This window comes from Saccoglossus kowalevskii, chromosome 7, assembly GCF_978046115.1.
Source record: "Saccoglossus kowalevskii chromosome 7, keSacKowa6.1, whole genome shotgun sequence".
Lineage (NCBI taxonomy): Eukaryota > Metazoa > Hemichordata > Enteropneusta > Harrimaniidae > Saccoglossus > Saccoglossus kowalevskii.
In genome coordinates, this window is record NC_140647.1 from 8,849,305 (window position 1) to 8,870,819 (window position 21,515).

The window sequence follows — 21,515 nt, forward strand, 5'->3', positions numbered from 1 at the left end:
TGCATGACTGAACCAAGAGAGGTATAAACCAATCATATTTATTCTTACAAATTTGATTCATTAGGAGAATGTAAAGCACAAACAAATGTGAGCAAAAAAATACAGTCATCATTTCCAAGAATAAAACTTAGATTTTAAAATTCAATGAAAAGAAAGGCATACAGACAATAAAGTTTACCTTACAACCAGACCACAAGACATGTGGGTTCTTAAATTTTATAACAGTCAGACCTGTGTACAGTGACCTCCCTCTAGTCCTTATATGGAGTTTTGGTAATCCATTCATAACACTACATGCGACTGTCAATTTACATGTAAACTGTGAAACCCAGGTTTGATTGTAAGCATTCATACTGTAAGAACACCTGATTTAAAACTCCCTATAGTCCACTAATTAAGATTACATGCCGATTACAGATCCTCTGCGCATCATGACATCTAGGTGCCTAGACATTGTCAGCGCAGTCAAGTCTGTAATTCAGCACAACAGTTTAAGTTAGACATCATACAAAACTACAATTAGTAAATTACAATAATTATTTCAACATAAAATCAATCATATTTATGTTACCATTGTTACATACTGTCTGAATGACGTTAAAATATAGGCATAAAAGATTTGACATGAAAATATCACTTTCATAACACATGAATGTGTTTCAACATGTAATAAATACCAGTAACATAATCAAGTTTGTTTTAAAACAAAATGTTACAGCATATACACCTTTAAAGTTTTTAGCAAGTGGTAGTTGGACTTTCATCTTTATTGAATTATTGTTCCTTATTTTATTTATTTAGTTCAAAAGTAAAAGCTTGGTCCTAAAATTATGAAATTAATTTAAATGTCCAGCAATGAAGTACTTTACACAGGCACATAAATAGTGAAATATGATTTGATTGTTGTATTTGTTTTACAAAAAGTTTGTCAGTGAAATCAATGGTACTACATTAAAATCATTGCATGATGTAAGTATACATGTAGTCATTAGTACTACATTAAAAGCTTTGCACTCTTCAATGATGTCGCTCTTACTTCCTCTTCCTGTATCTAATAATAGGTTTATCTGGTGTATGGATAAGAGTAGTAGTATTAACTGGAGGAAAGAAACCATCAACCAACTCAAATTCATACTTCCTGAGCAGCACTGACCATATTGTTTTGATTTGGACGTACGCAAAGTTTTCACCGATACATCGGTGACGGCCTGTGAAGAGACAATAAGTAAAATGAGATGTGATGTCGTGTTAAAAATTGATTTTTCGGCTACATGAAATTAAAGATGCATATGAATATATAGGATATAGAGGAACACATTTTTTGACTCCAACAAAATTGATTTTGAAATCACTGATAATATTCAGTACATGATTTGAAATCGTAACAATAATGTAAAGTTTCTACTAGTGTTATGAATATATTACAATACATATAAGTTTTAACACATGTTAGTGATGACTTGTGCTTTGAATTTGTCGCATATACTTCTATTGTTTACTGTCACCTTACAAGCAATGATAGGAGTGGTCCATTCACCTTTGAATTAAATTTACATTTCACTATATAGATCTTGACAAGTTGATTACCTTATGTGTAAATAAGCTCTTATAAAATTAAAATCATTTTCTATTTTGTATATAATGTACAACTTACCGGCACCGAATGGTATGTATGTAAATTTCTCAGAGTTGGCAGCGGACTCATCTAAAAACCTGCAAATAGTCAATTTCCACAAAGTCACAAATAATCACATGTACCCACATATAATGCATACCACAGCGTGTACACATGCTTCAGATTTGACATGCATATACTGCTAATATTGGGAGACATTAAAACATAAGTTTTCTTTATTTCAATTCTGATGTTAATGATCTTGAATCAATTTATGTGTGTGGCTGATTAATAGAAAGAGGTTTCATGCCTGAATTGAAAGTATAAATAACATTGGCAGATGTCAAATATTGAATTGAAAAACCTACCTATCTGGTTTAAACTCTCTAGAGGCTTCTCCCCATTTATCCTGTATTCGTTGATTGACAGGAGGTGATACACACACTTGATGACCAGGTGGTATGGTATATCCCTTGAAAGTCTGCAGTGACAAAATAGTCATAGTCAGTGACCTTTCACACTAAACTGTCAAATCTGAGATACCTTTTCAAAAAGACAATGAGAATATCAACTAACCTGGGGGATTCTACACATTCTCATCATGGTCATGATAGGGGGTCTGAGGCGAAGAGTCTCCTTAAGACAACGGTCTAAATTGTCCATTTTCTTCAACTGTGAATATATATGTATAAAAAAGACACTGATAAAACTAGTACATAATAATGTATTATTATCTATTAATAATGTCGGGGGAGAGTTGCACAACCTGATTGCTTGAAATAATCATCTCATTTGCATAAATTAATATTCATGAGCAATGAAAACTCTTTTTCAGTAAAATTGTACCAAAACGCTTTCTGATAGTCTACATGATTGATTGATTAGAGTGGAGCAAACTGTTGAAACTAGCTACAGGTTTATTCTTTAACGTGATCATAGCAAGTGACGAAATTCATGGAGAATACAGAAGTAAATTGATTTTTCACTAGTATTATTGCTCAAAATGTTTTCAATAAGTTTTACCAGTGACAAGTTACCTAAATAGTATGCATTTCGAGAAATCACTTTGTGTGTGTGTACATAAAATCTCGCATAGAATTTACTCCAGCAAGAAACTAGTAGCACCAAGCTGGTTGTTACTCGAGTTGTTTTCGCAATAGACACAATTTTAGGACCTGTATATTTCTATGTAATGTGTTTACATTTTTCATTGAGGCTTATTGTGTAAAAAAATCGCTGTAAATATTTAACGTTGTTGCTTCGATGATGGCCTATGGATGACTGACTTTGAAACGTTCCATCCAGATCGCACCCCGCTCTCTTGTGCCAATCCCCTCTAAATAATGTGGATATGTGCCAAATACTGTTACATTGCATTCATGTGTAAAATCAACTTTACATAGTAGTTAATATGCCTCATCTTTAGAGATGTGTCATTATTGACTATTGATCAAGAGATTGATTCAATTGTATACATTGCAAAAAAGTATTTCTGGAAAATAAAATGATGAAAGTACTGATCATAATCTACTAAATGACGTAATTGTGGAAACCTTTCAAAATTGTTCAATCACATCTCCATACATATTTGTGTATTATAAAACAACATTGAGTTTCATTCAATTGTGTTATTTGGTTGCACTGTAATATCATTTTTATTTCAAGACTACTGTAAAATACTTTATTTTCGCTTGGAATAAATTTTTGCTGAAGGAATGATTCAGTGAAAATAAAATCCAGTGAATATACCTTTTTTCCTATATTTTATGTTCAACTTGTTAAAAATCAGTGAAAATGAGTTCCATACGAAACACTCAAAAAGTCTTTTTAGCAAAAATTAATTCCAAAAATTAATTCCAAATAAAGTATTTTACAGTATTTACCTGATCATATTCTACAGGAGGAAGATCTTCTCCACAGACTTCTTTTTGTTCAGCATAACACTGATCCTGAAAATGAATGAATGAACCAAAGAATGGGAATTGTTTTCTTGTAGAATAAAATAAACTATATTCCAGCTAAGTTTAAGAAAACACTAAAAAATAATTTACTGGCTGTTTTGGTCTTTAATTATAAAGATATCTTTTCAAGAAATGAACATCTGCTTTTAATGAGTATTTGTTATTAAAAAAAAAAAATTTAATCCTAAGCTAAATTCTTACCTGAATATCTTTATATTTAGCCAAAAAGAATCCCAACCATGCGCTTGTAGTAGAAGATGTATGTTGACCTGCCATGAGTAATCCTATCAACATACCTGCTATCTCGTCATCACTTAAATATTTACCAGTTCTTTTGTAAAATACAATAATTACAGTTTTAATAATAATAATAATAATCAACATCTTATAAAGGCAATTCAATGTCACAATTATTTTGTTGATATACTGTACATACACAATAAAAACATTTAGAATCAGAAATGTTTAATTAAATTAATTAAACGCAAGAGGGATTTCAAATCAGAGATATAACCTGTCAATAAGAACTGCTGGTTTTCATCTTAGTGGTATTGTGGATGAACAGAAACATTTGATGTAAATGAACTTACTTGTAAGTACTGTCAAGAAGTGTCTGCAACATGTCATCTTCTGTATCGCCAGCTCGGCGCTTGGCAATGGCCTGGAAAAATATAAACACGTAGATGAGTATCAATATTTATTTATAATACTTCTATATTAGTTAAATAGTTTGTTAAAGTGTTTATAGTGCCCCCAGTGGTGAAAAGTTCTTTCTCACCACTAGAGGGCACTGTAAACACTTTTTCACTGCCAGCGTTTCAATATGTGATGCTTGGCTGTTATAATGAATAAGCTACGTTGTCATGACTACATGACATTGTTTTATTTATCATCATTTTATTCAGAAATAAAATCTAATCTCTGGCTGGGGGAAAAGATTAAATGAAATATTTAAATTTATCTTACATTTTATTTTGGATCATTCTGGATCAGTAAAACATCAAATTCACAAAAATTGTTGTGTTAAAATAACGATGGTTTCATATATTTACAGCATATTCTCACTTGATATATAACTGTACTGTAACTATTTTCTCTAAACTTAATTGCATAGACAGATGAATAACACCATTAGACAAGTCATTGTCAATGACACGTCCCCGTTCCGTTCATATTTGAGTGACATATACATTCAAAGCAGATCATGACCGAAATGCACCTGCATATGTACAACACATTGTACTAAATCTGAACAAAATCCATGCATGCATGACTGAGATCCGGTTCTGGAATTGTGAAAATACGCGATTTTAATGCATTTTCGGCCTTAAAATGGCCATCATTCAGCTATTGCTAAGCGGATCATGAAACAAATGCACATATCTATTTGTGACATGATGCACCATGTGTGTGTGAAGTTTGAACTTGATCAATCCAGACATGTCTTGGATACGGATCCAGAACTGAATTCTTTAAGAAAATGGCCGCCAGTCGGCCATTTCGAACTTGATCCGAAAAAAAAAATGACGTGCATCAAGGTCCTATTATGTTTAATGTAAGTACCGAATTTGAACAAAATCCGTCCATGCATAACTGAGATCCGGGTTCGGAATGGTGAAAATGTGCGATTTCAATGCATTTTCGGCCTTAAAGCGGCCGCCATTTGGCTATCGTTAATGGGATCATGAAACAAATGCACATACATATTTGTGACATGATGTACCTTGTGTGTGTGAAGTTTGAACTTGATCAATCCAGACATGTCTCGGATACGGATCCAGAACTGAATTCTTTAAAACAAAATGGCCGCCAGTCGGCCATTTCGAACTTGATCTGAAAAAAAAAATGACGTGCATCAAGGTCCTATTATGTTTAATGTATGTACCAAATTTGAATGAAATCCGTCCATGCATAACTGAGATCTGGGTCCGGAATGGTGAAAATGTGCGATTTCAATGCATTTTCGGCCTTAAAGCGGCCGCCATTTGGCTATCGTTAATGGGATCATGAAACAAATGCACATACATATTTGTGACATGATGTACCTTGTGTGTGTGAAGTTTGAACTTGATCAATCCAGACATGTCTCGGATACGGATCCAGAACTGAATTCTTTAAAACAAAATGGCCGCCAGTCGGCCATTTCGAACTTGATCTGAAAAAAAAAATGACGTGCATCAAGGTCCTATTATGTTTAATGTATGTACCAAATTTGAATGAAATCCGTCAATGCATAACTGAGATCTGGGTCCGGAATGGTGAAAATGTGCGATTTCAATGCATTTTCGGCCTTAAAGCGGCCGCCATTTGGCTATCGTTAATGGGATTATGAAACAAATGCACATACATATTTGTGACATGATGTACCTTGTGTGTGTGAAGTTTGAACTTGATCAATCCAGACATGTCTCTGATACGGATCCAGAACTGAATTCTTTAAAACAAAATGGCCGCCAGTCGGCCATTTCGAACTTGATCCGAAAAAAAAAATGACGTGCATCAAGGTCCTATTATGTTTAATGTATGTACCAAATTTGAACGAAATCCGTCCATGCATAACTGAGATCCGGGTCCGGAATGGTGAAAATGTGCCATTTGATGCATTTTCGGCCTTAAAATGGCCGCTATTCGGCTATCGTTAATCGGATCATGAAAAAAATGCATGTGCATATGTCCCATATAATGTGTGATGTATGAGTGAAGTTTGAACATAATCGGTCCATGCATGTTCGAGATACAGGTGATCACGGACGCACGGACGCACGGACGCACGGACGCACAAAGGGCAAAACATAAGTCCCCGTTTTCGGACTCCGTCCGAACGGGGACTAAAAAGGTGTAGTATGATGAGGTAGCAAACAAACTAAGCAAATTTTGTTTTCCTTGCTACAATTGGCGCTGAGCAAGATACCGGTAGCTTTTTTCCTTGCTTCACTTGGCGCTGAGCAAGATAGCAAGATAGCTTTTTTCCTTGCTTCACTTGGCGCTGAGCAAGATAGCTTTTTTTCCTTGCTACATTTGGTGCTGAGCTTTTTCAGGATGATATTAACACACTTTTTTTTTCTTTCATCTAAACGTTTTTTCGTACATTTTCATTAATTTTTGATCTAGGATTATTTTCTCTTCTTTCTGCATGCAGTTCCTCCCCCTATTGACCCGCCCCACCAAAGTTTGTTGTGGTCAACTCCTTACCTCATAGAATATTTGTTTCATTTTCTTATGTGCTCTATCTCTCTTGATGAAACTGGGAAACGGGATCCAACCGGGGAATAACCATGCTAGATACGTAAAACCACCGTCCATGTCTGTATACAGTTGAGCTATATTCTCATCCAAGATGGAACGAATTTCCTTCCCTTGAGAACAAATATTGCAAAATGAAATTCTATAATATCAGGTGATGTGGTTTTTAGTTACATACAACGGTCATATACCTGTTTTCAATTTTCAATCCTTACTTATAATAAACATTTTCCAATTCAAAATACGGACACCAAGATTAGGTACAAAAATGAAAAGTACCTGTCTATATTTAAATGCAAGATGATAGTCTATTATTTGTGTAAAAATGGAAATTTTCATTCAAAAGTTGACAGGTTTGTAGAAATTTAGCTTGTCAAATCAAATTTGTTACCTGTTCGAAATAGAGTAAATATCTTAAAATGACAGGTAGACAGGTGGTTGGCTAAAAGCCTGATGGAGATTAGAAGCACGGGGAGTGCAAACTGATTTACTGTGCAATGTTTGTTAAACCCAAAAGTTTCATCCTGCTGTTGGAATTGCCATACTTACCATGCAAACATCTGCTAGCAGTCAAAATAATCAGTTCTGATAAAGCAACAAACAGATCTGAAAGAGGAAATTTTATTCTATTTATGGTTTTCAAAATATATGGACGTGTTAAGATTTTGATAATCAGTCCCACAAGAAAGTCAGCTACAGGGAGTCACAAGATTGTTATTAGGCTTGTACCATGAGAAATGTTTTTATGTGATTACTCTAAAAAAATTATTTCTTCAAAAAGTCCTATCTCTGCTGTCTTCAAAGATGGTATTGCCCACCAGCGTCTATCATCTAGTTTTCACTTTCCATTATCCCACTTTCCACTTATAAAAAAGTACTATTTGATGTCGAGGTGCCTTGTGGTGATCTCATTCTGATTTGTTCATATGCTGACAATATCATCATTTCTCTATTTTTAGTGAATATTTTTGTCATTATAGATAAAAATTACATTATTGACTGCTTTTTGAAAATAGAATGCTGGTAATACTGTAAAACAAAAGACATGACATTAAAGCTATCTTGTTTAATTGAAAGACAATTGCAATTATGCTAATGAGCATTAGCTATGTTTAGTGCTTCTCTATAAAATTTATTTATGTTCTCATATCAACAGATGACAATGCCATTTTAGTTGGTATTTTTTGTTTTTTAGCAAAAATATGCATTTCCATAATTACATACACTTCTAATAAAGTCAGAACTTACCTTTCTCCCCACTATCTCCCCATTTCCTGAAATAATCACTGGTTTCTTGCTCAATCATTTGAACATGTTTTCGGAACCTTGCAATGTTCAACCCAGTTTTGAACATTTTTTTCTGCTCTAAGAATATCTGTAATAAAATATATGAAATCAATTTTTATTTTTTCTCAAAATATTTTAAAGAAAACGGCTATCCATTCTATTTAGCATGACATTACTTAGATGTACAATGCATGTAGTTTTTATTTCCACCATATATTTTGCTAATTTGTTACACTACAATGAAAATCTGTAATCAGTGTCAATTTTGAACAATAATGAAAATTAACATTGAAATATTTGGTGGGGAAAGTGACATTTAGGAGCTGAATTGAAGAATGTATATGTGATGTTTGTCTCACTTTCATCTTTATAAGTTCATCTAATAAGCATACCAAAAATGAAAAAAAAAATCAACTCTTATCATGTGATTTCACATTCTATGTATCTTGTGTCATTTGTTTTTTTTGGGAGGGGGGGGGGGGGCTGCAACTGCTGATGAAAATATGAAATCACATCATGGACATATAATATTGACTCACGTGATTAGGAACATCATATGCTACTCCTTTACCAAACACAGGAGTGACCAATCTAGAGTAGACATCCTCAGCATTCAATGACTCATTTCTACTGTTAAAGAATATTGTACTTGATTCGGGTCCTATAAGGTAGGTAAACGTCTTACCAGCCATTGTGAAGCTGAATACTGGACCATACTGAAATAAACAATATACACTGCATTAGTAATCATTATGAAAGACCACCTGTCTATAGTGACCACTATTAAAGCAGTCCCAGTCCATTTTACATGACCATCCATTCAGAAATATTTTTGCAGATTAGCTTTTCCTTAGGGACTAACATTTTTCTAATTTCCTCAAGTCAAACATATTCCAAATGTATAAGTTGGCATCCATTGAAAATGTAATCTAACCCCAATGACGAGACCACCTACATGTATATAGAATATTCTTGTCCTTGGGTGGTCACTATACACAGGTTTGACTGTTTCTTGGGTGGCCACTATACACAGGTTTGACTTTTTCTTGGGTTGTCATTATACACAGAATCAACCGTTTCTTGGGCAGTCACTATACACAAGTTTGTACCTTGGGTGGTCACTATACATAGGTTTGGCTGTTTCTTGGGTGGTCACTAAACACAGGTTTGACTGTTTCTTGGGTGGTCACTATACACAGGTTTGACTGTTTCTTGGGTGGTCACAATACACAGGTTTGACTGTTTCTTGGGTGGTCACTATACACAGAATCAACCGTTTCTTGAGCAGTCACTATACACAAGTTTGTACCTTGGGTGGTCACTATACACATGTTTGACTACCTTGGGTACGCAGGTTTGCTGGTTTCTTGGGCGGTCACTATACACAGGTTTGACTGTTTCTTGGATGGTCACTATACACAGGTTTGACTGTTTCTTGGGTGGTCACTATACACAAGTTTGGCCGTTTCTTGGGTGGTCACTATACACAGGTTTGACTGTTTCTTGGGTGGTCACTATACACAGGTTTGACTGTTTCTTGGGTGGTCACAATACACAGGTTTGACTGTTTCTTGGGTGGTCACTATACACAGAATCAATCGTTTCTTGAGCAGTCACTATACACAAGTTTGTACCTTGGGTGGTCACTATACACAGGTTTGGCTGTTTCTTGGGTGGTCACTATACACAGGTTTGACTGTTTCTTGGGTGGTCACTATACACAGGTTTGACTGTTTCTTGGGTGGTCACAATACACAGGTTTGACTGTTTCTTGGGTGGTCACTATACACAGAATCAACCGTTTCTTGAGCAGTCACTATACACAAGTTTGTACCTTGGGTGGTCACTATACACATGTTTGACTACCTTGGGTACGCAGGTTTCCTGGTTTCTTGGGCGGTCACTATACACAGGTTTGACTGTTTCTTGGGTGGTCACTATACACAGGTTTGACTGTTTCTTGGGTGGTCACTATACACAAGTTTGGCCGTTTCTTGGGTGGTCACAATACACAGGTCTGATTAGGACTTTCCTGATTTATAAATGATAAAGGCCAAAGACAAATTTTGTACTATAGGGGTCAAAATCAAAATAAGTAGTTTGACTTTTTTATAAGGAAAATCATCCATGAATGCAAAAAACAAAGATAAACAAGCAGCCTATCGGCTGAAATAGCTCCGCTGCTAGCAATGCACATTTTAAATAAAGAACTGAAGACATCATTAGAAAATGAACAATATGTATAGTATCAAAGCAATCGAACTTACAGTTTTTAACGAGAAGTCGAAAATATCACTTTTTACAAAATGACAAAAATATTCACCCAAATTAGAGAATTGAAGATATCATCACGAAATGAACAAATCTGTGAAAGGTCTACATGTAGTATCTATATTTGTAATATCAAAGCAATTGAACTATTTGTTTTTAACAAGAAGTTGAAAATATCATTTTTTACCAAAAATTACAAAAATATTCACCAAAATTAGAGAATTGAAGATATCATCACAAAATGAACAAATCTGAGGGAGGTCCACATATAGTACCTATTTAAGTAATATCAAAGCAATCAGACTTACAGTTTTTAACGAGAAGTCGAAAATATCACTTTTTACCAAAAATGACAAAAATATTCACCAAAATTAGAGAATTAAAGATATCATTACAAAATGAGCAAATCTGAGAGAGGTCCACATGTAGTACTTATATATGTAATATCAAAGCAATTGCACTTGCAGTTTTTAACAAGAAGACAAAAATATTCACCAAAATTAGAGAATTGAAGATATCAACATGAAAATGAACAAACCTAAGAGAGGTCTACCCAAGGTACATATACACCAAGTATCAAAGCATTCAGGCTTGTAGTTTTCAAGAAGAAGTTGAAAAAGTAAAACATTGACACGGACGACGACGACGACGGACAATCACTCATATGATAAGCTCCACTTGACAAAGTCGACAGTGGAGCTAAAAACTAGATGTATAGATAATTACATATACTCTTCAAAAGAATATGTAATATTCATATTAGATATTACAAAAAGTGAAACAAATGCATGCAGTTGTACTGATTTGTGCATACTTCTAGAATTACCTTAATATATGCTTGTTCCAAAAAACCAATCGGATCTTTATTAAATGCAATAGCTTGACCCAGAAATGGAATCATGGAAGATATATAGGGGGGATATTTCTGGAATAGAAAATATTCAATTAATTGTTGGGAGAATACATGTACTAATATTGTAATTTTCACCCAAAATAAGTTTTGGATGTGTCTTCATGCATGCAGAAAAATAAACTGACTAAACGCGAGTATGAACAAACTATCAATGTAAAATAAAATGCACTAAACCAGTCGGCAAATAAAATTGAAGGATACACTGCATGCTAGTTTACATTATGGATGCAGGTAACGTCACGTAGTCAATGTTGACTCCGTCTGATCAGACTTTTTATTAGTTTAGATAGACTTTATTGGTTGACCATTAGAAAATCTGGGAGGGCAATTGTAAAACTACTGAAAAATACTTTTATAAATACTACTATTTTTGCTTGGAATTAATTTTTGCTATTTTTGCTGACGGAATAATTCAGTGAAAATAAAAACCAGCAAATATACATTTTTTCCTGTATTTTACATTCAAATTGTCATAAAAACAGTGAAAATAAATTTCATACAAAACACCCAAAAAGTCTTTTCAGCGAAAATTAATTCCAGCTAAAATAAATTATTTTACAGTATATTATTCTTGCACTTACTAGTTTTGCGCCAGATATTATCTCAGAATTTAATTGAATTTGTTTTGCTTTCCTCTAGCAAATGTGTATGTGTGTGTTTTTTAAAATAAACATACCCCCATGCATCCAGAGTTTTAGTAAATTCTAAAGGCTCGAAATTCCTTCATATCTCGACCATATATTTGATTTAATTCTGATTATTAGTCAATCAATAATAATACCACAGTCCCTCAACACTGTGAGGGACTATGATAATACATATAGTGACAATAGACAATTAAACCTATTAATCAATGAACACAATACTCACAATGTCGTTTTTCGCATTTTCAAAATACGTTATTATTTTTTTCAGGAGCGAAGTGAAGATCAGAAGAAACGTCGCAGTGTACAGAATCGTTGTCAAAGTATTCGAGTTCCTCCATTGTCCTAGGGCGCCTTCAATCAGCGTACTGCCTGCTTGCAGAAATACCATGATCTTCGCGATATATCCAGTGCTGCGTCGAATCGCGATTTCACGGGAGGGCTAAATCGGTTCCAACCCGTCAGGTCACATAAGGGTGTCACAGGTAAGCAGTTAGCAGACGTCCCTCGCCTGGGAACACGCAACAGAGGAAAGTGATAACCCTACGCCGAGGTCATAAGTTATTAAAATAGTTCTGAAATATGCGAATTGTTTTGTTTCTACAATATCCATCCATAATAATACAATTTATATTTTGATTATTTGTCGTTAGTGTATGATCACGTTCAACATATCAGTTTTGATGATTTATTTTTCATTTCAAATTTAACCGTGTGCGAAGTGATATTGTAGAGATGTGTCCCCGGTAAGCCGTACATCTTACGGTATTCCGACTCGTTCATTGGTTGAAAGGTTGTCAGCTCATGTGATGTAATTTCGGAATCACCCCCATATCTGTCACGTGTTCACAACATTGAGATTGTACCCCACGCGTTCAGTGGATGATGAATTTCGTTCGATATTTACATTTCTATTGTCATTCACGTCACGTCACATCATCTTAGTCTGTTCGTCTGTGTTATTAGCGTTTTGTGACTTATATCATCATGGCGTGTTCTGGTGGAAGGTTCGTATTTTTCTTTTGCAACAAAATATCTATATCAGACGTCTGCTTTCGTTTTGACACCGGGCGTCCTGTCCAGAGCCCAAATCTGACGACTGAAAGTAATGTATTACGTAATAAACAATCACCATCTCTCTCTTGAGGTTCTGTCTTAGAATCTCCATGGAGCTAAGAAGTTGCATGAAATCACCAATGCTACACCCAATACGATTCTAAGCCAGAAAGCCAGGGGAGGCGGACTCTCTGTATCAATAGCTCTCAAACACAATGGTTGTTCCAGCGAGGTTTTGTCTGGCCCTAGCGGGCCTTTACCTCAGACCATTCGTACCAGTGTTATCGCTATCACCATGAACACGATAGCGATAAGACCGGGACAATGGACTGAAGGAAACGAGCTATTAATACAGGAGCTATGCTGTAAGACTTCTTAAGGTATAGATGCAGGTTCATGGGCACTTGGGAGTTAATTTTTTTTGCTTTTTATTAGAGAGTTTAAGATTTGCGTACGTAACGGGAACGTAACGTGATGTTCTAATTTCGTTTGCGTTACGTTCTCGGGTGTCAGAAAACGATTAAGTACAAGCGCCCATAACGGGAACGTAACTGAAACCAGAACCATGTCAATCCGTCTCATTGGGCAACAATAACTACCTAATAACATTTGTTATGTCATTTCTCATCCGGAATCTGAATTAGTAGTTAGTTCACAGACATTTGACAGAGCTCTCGCTATTTCCATCCACTCTGCTGAGGTCCCAGGCCTGTTTGCCGAATCCTCTTTCAGCAGATCAATATCATGCGTTTTTAGTGGGTATAAATGTCAGCTAAAATGCATCCAATATTTCTTATTTCATCATAAATATTCAAAAACACTCTAATATAAAACGTTTTATCAATGTCAATGAAAATTATTCAAAATTGACAGCGAGAAAAGCTCTCGGAAATCAACTACGAGTCAGTCACCTTGATCACGTTCAAAACGACTGCCGAACGACCAGGCAACCGATGACGTCATTGGTTCGCGCGGAGGTCATGCACAAAGCAGTGACGTATCCGTTCTCGTTCCGTTCTCGTATGCGCATCTTAATGTCTCTATTATCTAAACAGTCTGTTAAAATTTTGTAGCATACTCAAAAAACGATTTTAAAATATAGAAAACAGGTACAAAACAAGTTTTTTTTTGGCACATTTCAATCAAAATAAACTTTTCTATACTTCACAAATCCATAGATATATCTAATTATTCTGTGAAAAATTGAAAGCTCTATCATAAATAGAACATACAATCACAGTCCCTCAATCATAGAGGGATTGTGATACAATGTACTTAAAACAGTGGTCAAAATTAACAACTTTTGTTATGATGATTAAATTTGCATATTTGCATGTATTTTAGATAATTAATAAATCACACAATCAAGCAGTTTTTCTTAAACCCCTAGCACATTCATTCATTCATTTGTTTGTACATTGATACAATTGTTCTTTCATTCATTCGTTTATGCCTTCATTTGTTCATTCATTCACATTATCTTCCCCAAATACTCAAATATTTTGTACAATACTGTTGTAACAAATTGATATTCATTTTTATGCTTAGGAGACGTAGAGGTGGACCATACAAAACTAACCCTGCCACAGACCTTACAAGATGGAGACTAAAGAATGTAGAAGGAAGACAGACTTGGTATTATGTAGAAAAAAACAAGAAGTTATTAAGAGAACAAAATATGGTTGAATTACACTCCTTGGGATTGGACACTGTAAGTAAATCACAATCATCACACTCTGTCATGTTTGATATGTTAATCGCAATCATCACACTGTGTCATGTTTGATATGTTAATCACAATCATAGCCCTGTGTCATGTTTGATATGTTAATCACAATCATAGCACTGTGTTATGTTTGATATGTTAATCACAATCATAGCACTGTGTTATGTTTGATATGTTAATCACAATCATAGCCCTGTGTTATGTTTGATATGTCAATCACAATCATAGCACTGTGTTATGTTTGATATGTTAATCACAATCATCACACTGTGTCATGTTTGATATGTTAATCGCAATCATCACACTGTGTCATGTTTGATATGTTAATCACAATCATCACACTCTGTCATGTTTGATATGTTAATCGCAATCATAGCACTGTGTTATGTTTGATATGTTAATCACAATCATCACACTCTGTCATGTTTGATATGTTAATCGCAATCATAGCACTGTGTTATGTTTGATATGTTAATCACAATCATCACACTCTGTCATGTTTGATATGTTAATCACAATCATAGCACTGTGTCATGTTTGATATGTTAATCACAATCATAGCACTGTGTTATGTTTGATATGTTAATCACAATCATCACACTGTGTCATGTTTGATATGTTAATCACAATCATCACACTCTGTCATGTTTGATATGTTAAACACAATCATAGCACTGTGTTATATTTGATATGTTAATCACAATCATAGCACTGTGTTATGTTTGATATGTTAATCACAATCATCACACTCTGTCATGTTTGATATGTTAATCACAGTCATAGCACTGTGTCATGTTTGATATGTAAATCACAATCATAGCACTGTGTCATGTTTGATATGTTAATCACAATCATAGCACTGTGTCATGTTTGATATGTTAATCACAATCATAGCACTGTGTTATGTTTGATATGTTAATCACAGTCATAGCACTGTGTCATGTTTGATATGTTAATCACAATCATAGCACTGTGTTATGTTTGATATGTTAATCGCAATCATAATACTGTGTCATGTTTGATATGTTAATCACAATCATAGCACTGTGTCATGTTTGACATGTTAATCACAGTCATATCACTGTGTCATGTTTGATATGTTAATCACAATCATAGCACTGTGTCATGTTTGATATGTTAATCACAATCATAGCACTGTGTCATGTTTGATATGTTAATCACAATCATAGCACTGTGTCATGTTTGTTATGTTAATCGCAATCATAGCACTGTGTCATGTTTGATATGTTAATCACAATCATAGCACTGTGTTATGTTTGATATGTTAATTGCAATCATAGCACTGTGTCATGTTTGATATGTTAATCACAATCATAGCACTGTGTCATGTTTGATATGTTAATTGCAATCATAGCACTGTGTCATTATTGATATGTTAATCACAATCATAGCACTTTGTCATGTTTGATATGTTAATCACAATCATATCACTGTGTCATGTTTGATATGTTAATCACAATCATAGCACTATGTTATGTTTGATATGTTAATCACAATCATCACACTCTGTCATGTTTGATATGTTAATCACAATCATCACACTGTGTCATGTTTGACATGTTAATCACAATCATAGCACTGTGTTATGTTTGATATGTTAATCACAATCATAGCACTGTGTCATGTTTGATATGTTAATCACAATCAAAGCACTGTGTCATGTTTGATATGTTAATCACAATCATAGCACTGTGTCATGTTTGATATGTTAATCGCAATCATAGCACTGTGTCATGTTTGATATGTTAATCACAATCATCGCACTGTGTCATGTTTGATTTTAATTGCAATCATAGCACTGTGTCATTATTGATATGTTAATCACAATCATAGCACTTTGTCATGTTTGATATGTTAATCACAATCATAGCACTGTGTCATGTTTGATATGTTAATCACAATCATAGCACTGTGTTATGTTTGATATGTTAATCACAATCATCACACTCTGTCATGTTTGATATGTTAATCACAATCATAGCACTGTGTCATGTTTGATATGTTAATCACAATCATAGCACTGTGTTATGTTTGATATGTTAATCACAATCATCACACTGTGTCATGTTTGATATGTTAATCACAATCATCACACTCTGTCATGTTTGATATGTTAAACACAATCATAGCACTGTGTTATATTTGATATGTTAATCACAATCATAGCACTGTGTTATGTTTGATATGTTAATCACAATCATCACACTCTGTCATGTTTGATATGTTAATCACAGTCATAGCACTGTGTCATGTTTGATATGTAAATCACAATCATAGCACTGTGTCATGTTTGATATGTTAATCACAATCATAGCACTGTGTCATGTTTGATATGTTAATCACAATCATAGCACTGTGTTATGTTTGATATGTTAATCACAGTCATAGCACTGTGTCATGTTTGATATGTTAATCACAATCATAGCACTGTGTTATGTTTGATATGTTAATCGCAATCATAATACTGTGTCATGTTTGATATGTTAATCACAATCATAGCACTGTGTCATGTTTGACATGTTAATCACAATCATATCACTGTGTCATGTTTGATATGTTAATCACAATCATAGCACTGTGTTATGTTTGATATGTTAATCACAATCATAGCACTGTGTCATGTTTGATATGTTAATCACAATCATAGCACTGTGTCATGTTTGACATGTTAATCACAATCATATCACTGTGTCATGTTTGATATGTTAATCACAATCATAGCACTGTGTTATGTTTGATATGTTAATCACAATCATCACACTCTGTCATGTTTGATATGTTAATCACAATCATCACACTGTGTCATGTTTGACATGTTAATCACAATCATAGCACTGTTATGTTTGATATGTTAATCACAATCATAGCACTGTGTCATGTTTGATATGTTAATCACAATCATAGCACTGTGTCATGTTTGATATGTTAATCACAATCATAGCACTGTGTCATGTTTGATATGTTAATCGCAATCATAGCACTGTGTCATATTTGATATGTTAGATTTACAATCATAGCACTGTGTTATGTTTGATATGTTAATCACAATCATAGCACTGTGTCATGTTTGATATGTTAATCACAATCATAGCACTGTTATGTTTGATATGTTAATCACAATCATAGCACTGTGTCATGTTTGATATGTTAATCACAATCATAGCACTGTGTCATGTTTGATATGTTAATCACAATCATAGCACTGTGTCATGTTTGATATGTTAATCGCAATCATAGCACTGTGTCATATTTGATATGTTAGATTTACAATCATAGCACTGTGTTATGTTTGATATGTTAATCACAATCATAGCACTGTGTCATGTTTGATATGTTAATCACAATCATAGCACTGTGTCATGTTTGATATGTTAATCACAATCATAGCACTGTGTCATGTTTGTTATGTTAATCGCAATCATAGCACTGTGTCATGTTTGATATGTTAATCACAATCATAGCACTGTGTTATGTTTGATATGTTAATTGCAATCATAGCACTGTGTCATGTTTGATATGTTAATCACAATCATAGCACTGTGTCATGTTTGATATGTTAATTGCAATCATAGCACTGTCATTATTGATATGTTAATCACAATCATAGCACTGTCATGTTTGATATGTTAATCACAATCATATCACTGTGTCATGTTTGATATGTTAATCACAATCATAGCACTGTGTTATGTTTGATATGTTAATCACAATCATCACACTCTGTCATGTTTGATATGTTAATCACAATCATCACACTGTGTCATGTTTGACATGTTAATCACAATCATAGCACTGTGTTATGTTTGATATGTTAATCACAATCATAGCACTGTGTCATGTTTGATATGTTAATCACAATCATGGCACTGTGTCATGTTTGATATGTTAATCACAATCATAGCACTGTGTCATGTTTGATATGTTAATCGCAATCATAGCACTGTGTCATGTTTGATATGTTAATCACAATCATAGCACTGTGTCATGTTTGACATGTTAATCACAATCATATCACTGTGTCATGTTTGATATGTTAATCACAATCATAGCACTGTGTTATGTTTGATATGTTAATCACAATCATAGCACTGTGTCATGTTTGATATGTTAATCACAATCATAGCACTGTGTCATGTTTGACATGTTAATCACAATCATATCACTGTGTCATGTTTGATATGTTAATCACAATCATAGCACTGTGTTATGTTTGATATGTTAATCACAATCATCACACTCTGTCATGTTTGATATGTTAATCACAATCATCACACTGTGTCATGTTTGACATGTTAATCACAATCATAGCACTGTTATGTTTGATATGTTAATCACAATCATAGCACTGTGTCATGTTTGATATGTTAATCACAATCATAGCACTGTGTCATGTTTGATATGTTAATCACAATCATAGCACTGTGTCATGTTTGATATGTTAATCGCAATCATAGCACTGTGTCATATTTGATATGTTAGATTTACAATCATAGCACTGTGTTATGTTTGATATGTTAATCACAATCATAGCACTGTGTCATGTTTGATATGTTAATCACAATCATAGCACTGTGTCATGTTTGATATGTTAATCACAATCATAGCACTGTGTCATGTTTGTTATGTTAATCGCAATCATAGCACTGTGTCATGTTTGATATGTTAATCACAATCATAGCACTGTGTTATGTTTGATATGTTAATTGCAATCATAGCACTGTGTCATGTTTGATATGTTAATCACAATCATAGCACTGTGTCATGTTTGATATGTTAATTGCAATCATAGCACTGTCATTATTGATATGTTAATCACAATCATAGCACTGTCATGTTTGATATGTTAATCACAATCATATCACTGTGTCATGTTTGATATGTTAATCACAATCATAGCACTGTGTTATGTTTGATATGTTAATCACAATCATCACACTCTGTCATGTTTGATATGTTAATCACAATCATCACACTGTGTCATGTTTGACATGTTAATCACAATCATAGCACTGTGTTATGTTTGATATGTTAATCACAATCATAGCACTGTGTCATGTTTGATATGTTAATCACAATCATGGCACTGTGTCATGTTTGATATGTTAATCACAATCATAGCACTGTGTCATGTTTGATATGTTAATCGCAATCATAGCACTGTGTCATGTTTGATATGTTAATCACAATCATCGCACTGTGTCATGTTTGATTTTAATTGCAATCATAGCACTGTGTCATTATTGATATGTTAATCACAATCATAGCACTTTGTCATGTTTGATATGTTAATCACAATCATAGCACTGTGTCATGTTTGATATGTTAATCACAATCATAGCACTGTGTTATATTTGATATGTTAATCGCAATCATAGCACTGTGTCATGTTCAATATATTAATCACAAGCATCACATTGTGTTAAGTTTGATATGTTAATCACAATCATAGCACTGTGTAATGTTTGATATGTTAATCACAATCATAGCACTGTGTCATGTTTGATATGTTAATCACAATCATAGCACTGTGTCATGTTTCATATGTTAATCACAATCATAGCACTGTGTCATGTTTCATATGTTAATCAGAATCATAGCACTGTGTCATGTTTCATATGTTAATCATGGACATTATTATGTTCAATATGGTTCCCATGTGATGTATACAACATATGTAAATAACATTGTTTACATGAATTTTGAATATTTGCTGTATGGTGAGACATAAGACTGAGAAGAATACTGTAGTGGAATGTACTACCAGTATATCTTTCATGCAAGTGTCAGTCATCTGAATAGGTAATGAGATATTACTGGAATCATACCTAGGCATATAAGCAGTGGAGTGACACATAGATGAATATTGTATTCCAAAGTGTGTGACATTTGCATAAATCTGAATAGGTAATGAGATATTACTAGCATTGTTCCTAGGCATATAGGCAGTGGAATGTCACATCGATGATTATTGCATTTCAAAGTGTGTGACATTTGCATAAATCTGAATAGGTAATGAGATATTACTAATATAGTATCTAGGCATATAGTGTGTGGAATGTCACATCGATGATTATTGCATTTCAAAGTGTGTGACATTTGCATAAATTTGAATAGGTAATGAGATATTACTAATATAGTATCTAGGCATATAGTGTTTGGAATGTCACATAGATGATTATTGCATTCCAAAGTGTGTGATATTTGCATAAATCTAAATAGGTAATGAGATCTTACTAGCATTGTACCTAGGTATATAGTGAGTGGAATGTCGCATAGGTGATTATGACATCCCATAGTGTGTGACATTTGCATAAATCTGAATAGGTAATGAGATCTTACTGGCATTGTACCTAGGTATATAGTGAGTGGAATGTCACATAGATGATTATGACATCCCATAGTGCGTGATATTTGCATAAATCTGAATAGGTAATGAGATCTTACTAGCATTGTACCTAGGTATATAGTGAGTGGAATGTCACATAGATGATTATGACATCCCATAGTGTGTGATATTTGCATAAATCTGAATAGGTAATGAGATCTTACTAGCATTGTACCTAGGTATATAGTGAGTGGAATGTCACATAGATGATTATGACATCCCATAGTGTGTGATATTTGCATAAATCTGAATAGGTAATGAGATCTTACTAGCATTGTACCTAGGTATATAGTGAGTGGAATGCCACATAGGTGATTATGACATCCCATAGTGTGTGATATTTGCATAAATCTGAATAGGTAATGAGATCTTACTAGCATTGTACCTAGGCAT

General features: G+C 34.0%; 2 protein-coding genes across 2 annotated transcripts in view; one reads left to right on the forward strand and one right to left on the reverse strand.

Annotated features, from left to right (window-relative positions):
* Positions 1–22: 22 nt before the first annotated feature.
* LOC100367489 (lanosterol 14-alpha demethylase-like) lies at positions 23–12,464 on the reverse strand. The gene is made up of 13 exons (XM_002741540.4): positions 12,161–12,464; positions 11,204–11,302; positions 8,646–8,822; positions 8,068–8,194; positions 7,369–7,425; positions 6,769–6,932; positions 4,167–4,237; positions 3,778–3,907; positions 3,499–3,564; positions 2,192–2,287; positions 1,984–2,096; positions 1,655–1,713; positions 23–1,208 (listed from the first exon to the last, which is right to left on the reverse strand). Exons 1-13 carry the CDS (start codon positions 12,323–12,325, stop codon positions 1,033–1,035), a joined length of 1,500 nt encoding a protein of 499 aa, XP_002741586.1. The 5' UTR covers positions 12,326–12,464; the 3' UTR covers positions 23–1,032.
* A 233-nt stretch (positions 12,465–12,697) lies between these two features.
* Positions 12,698–21,515, forward strand: part of LOC100368395 (lanosterol synthase-like) — a 32,072-nt gene continuing 23,254 nt past the window's right edge. The window contains exons 1-2 of the mRNA XM_085501046.1: positions 12,698–12,941; positions 14,539–14,701. Coding sequence (XP_085357172.1) covers positions 12,922–12,941; positions 14,539–14,701 — 183 coding nt within the window. The 5' untranslated portion in view covers positions 12,698–12,921. The remainder of the gene's footprint in view (positions 12,942–14,538; positions 14,702–21,515) is intronic.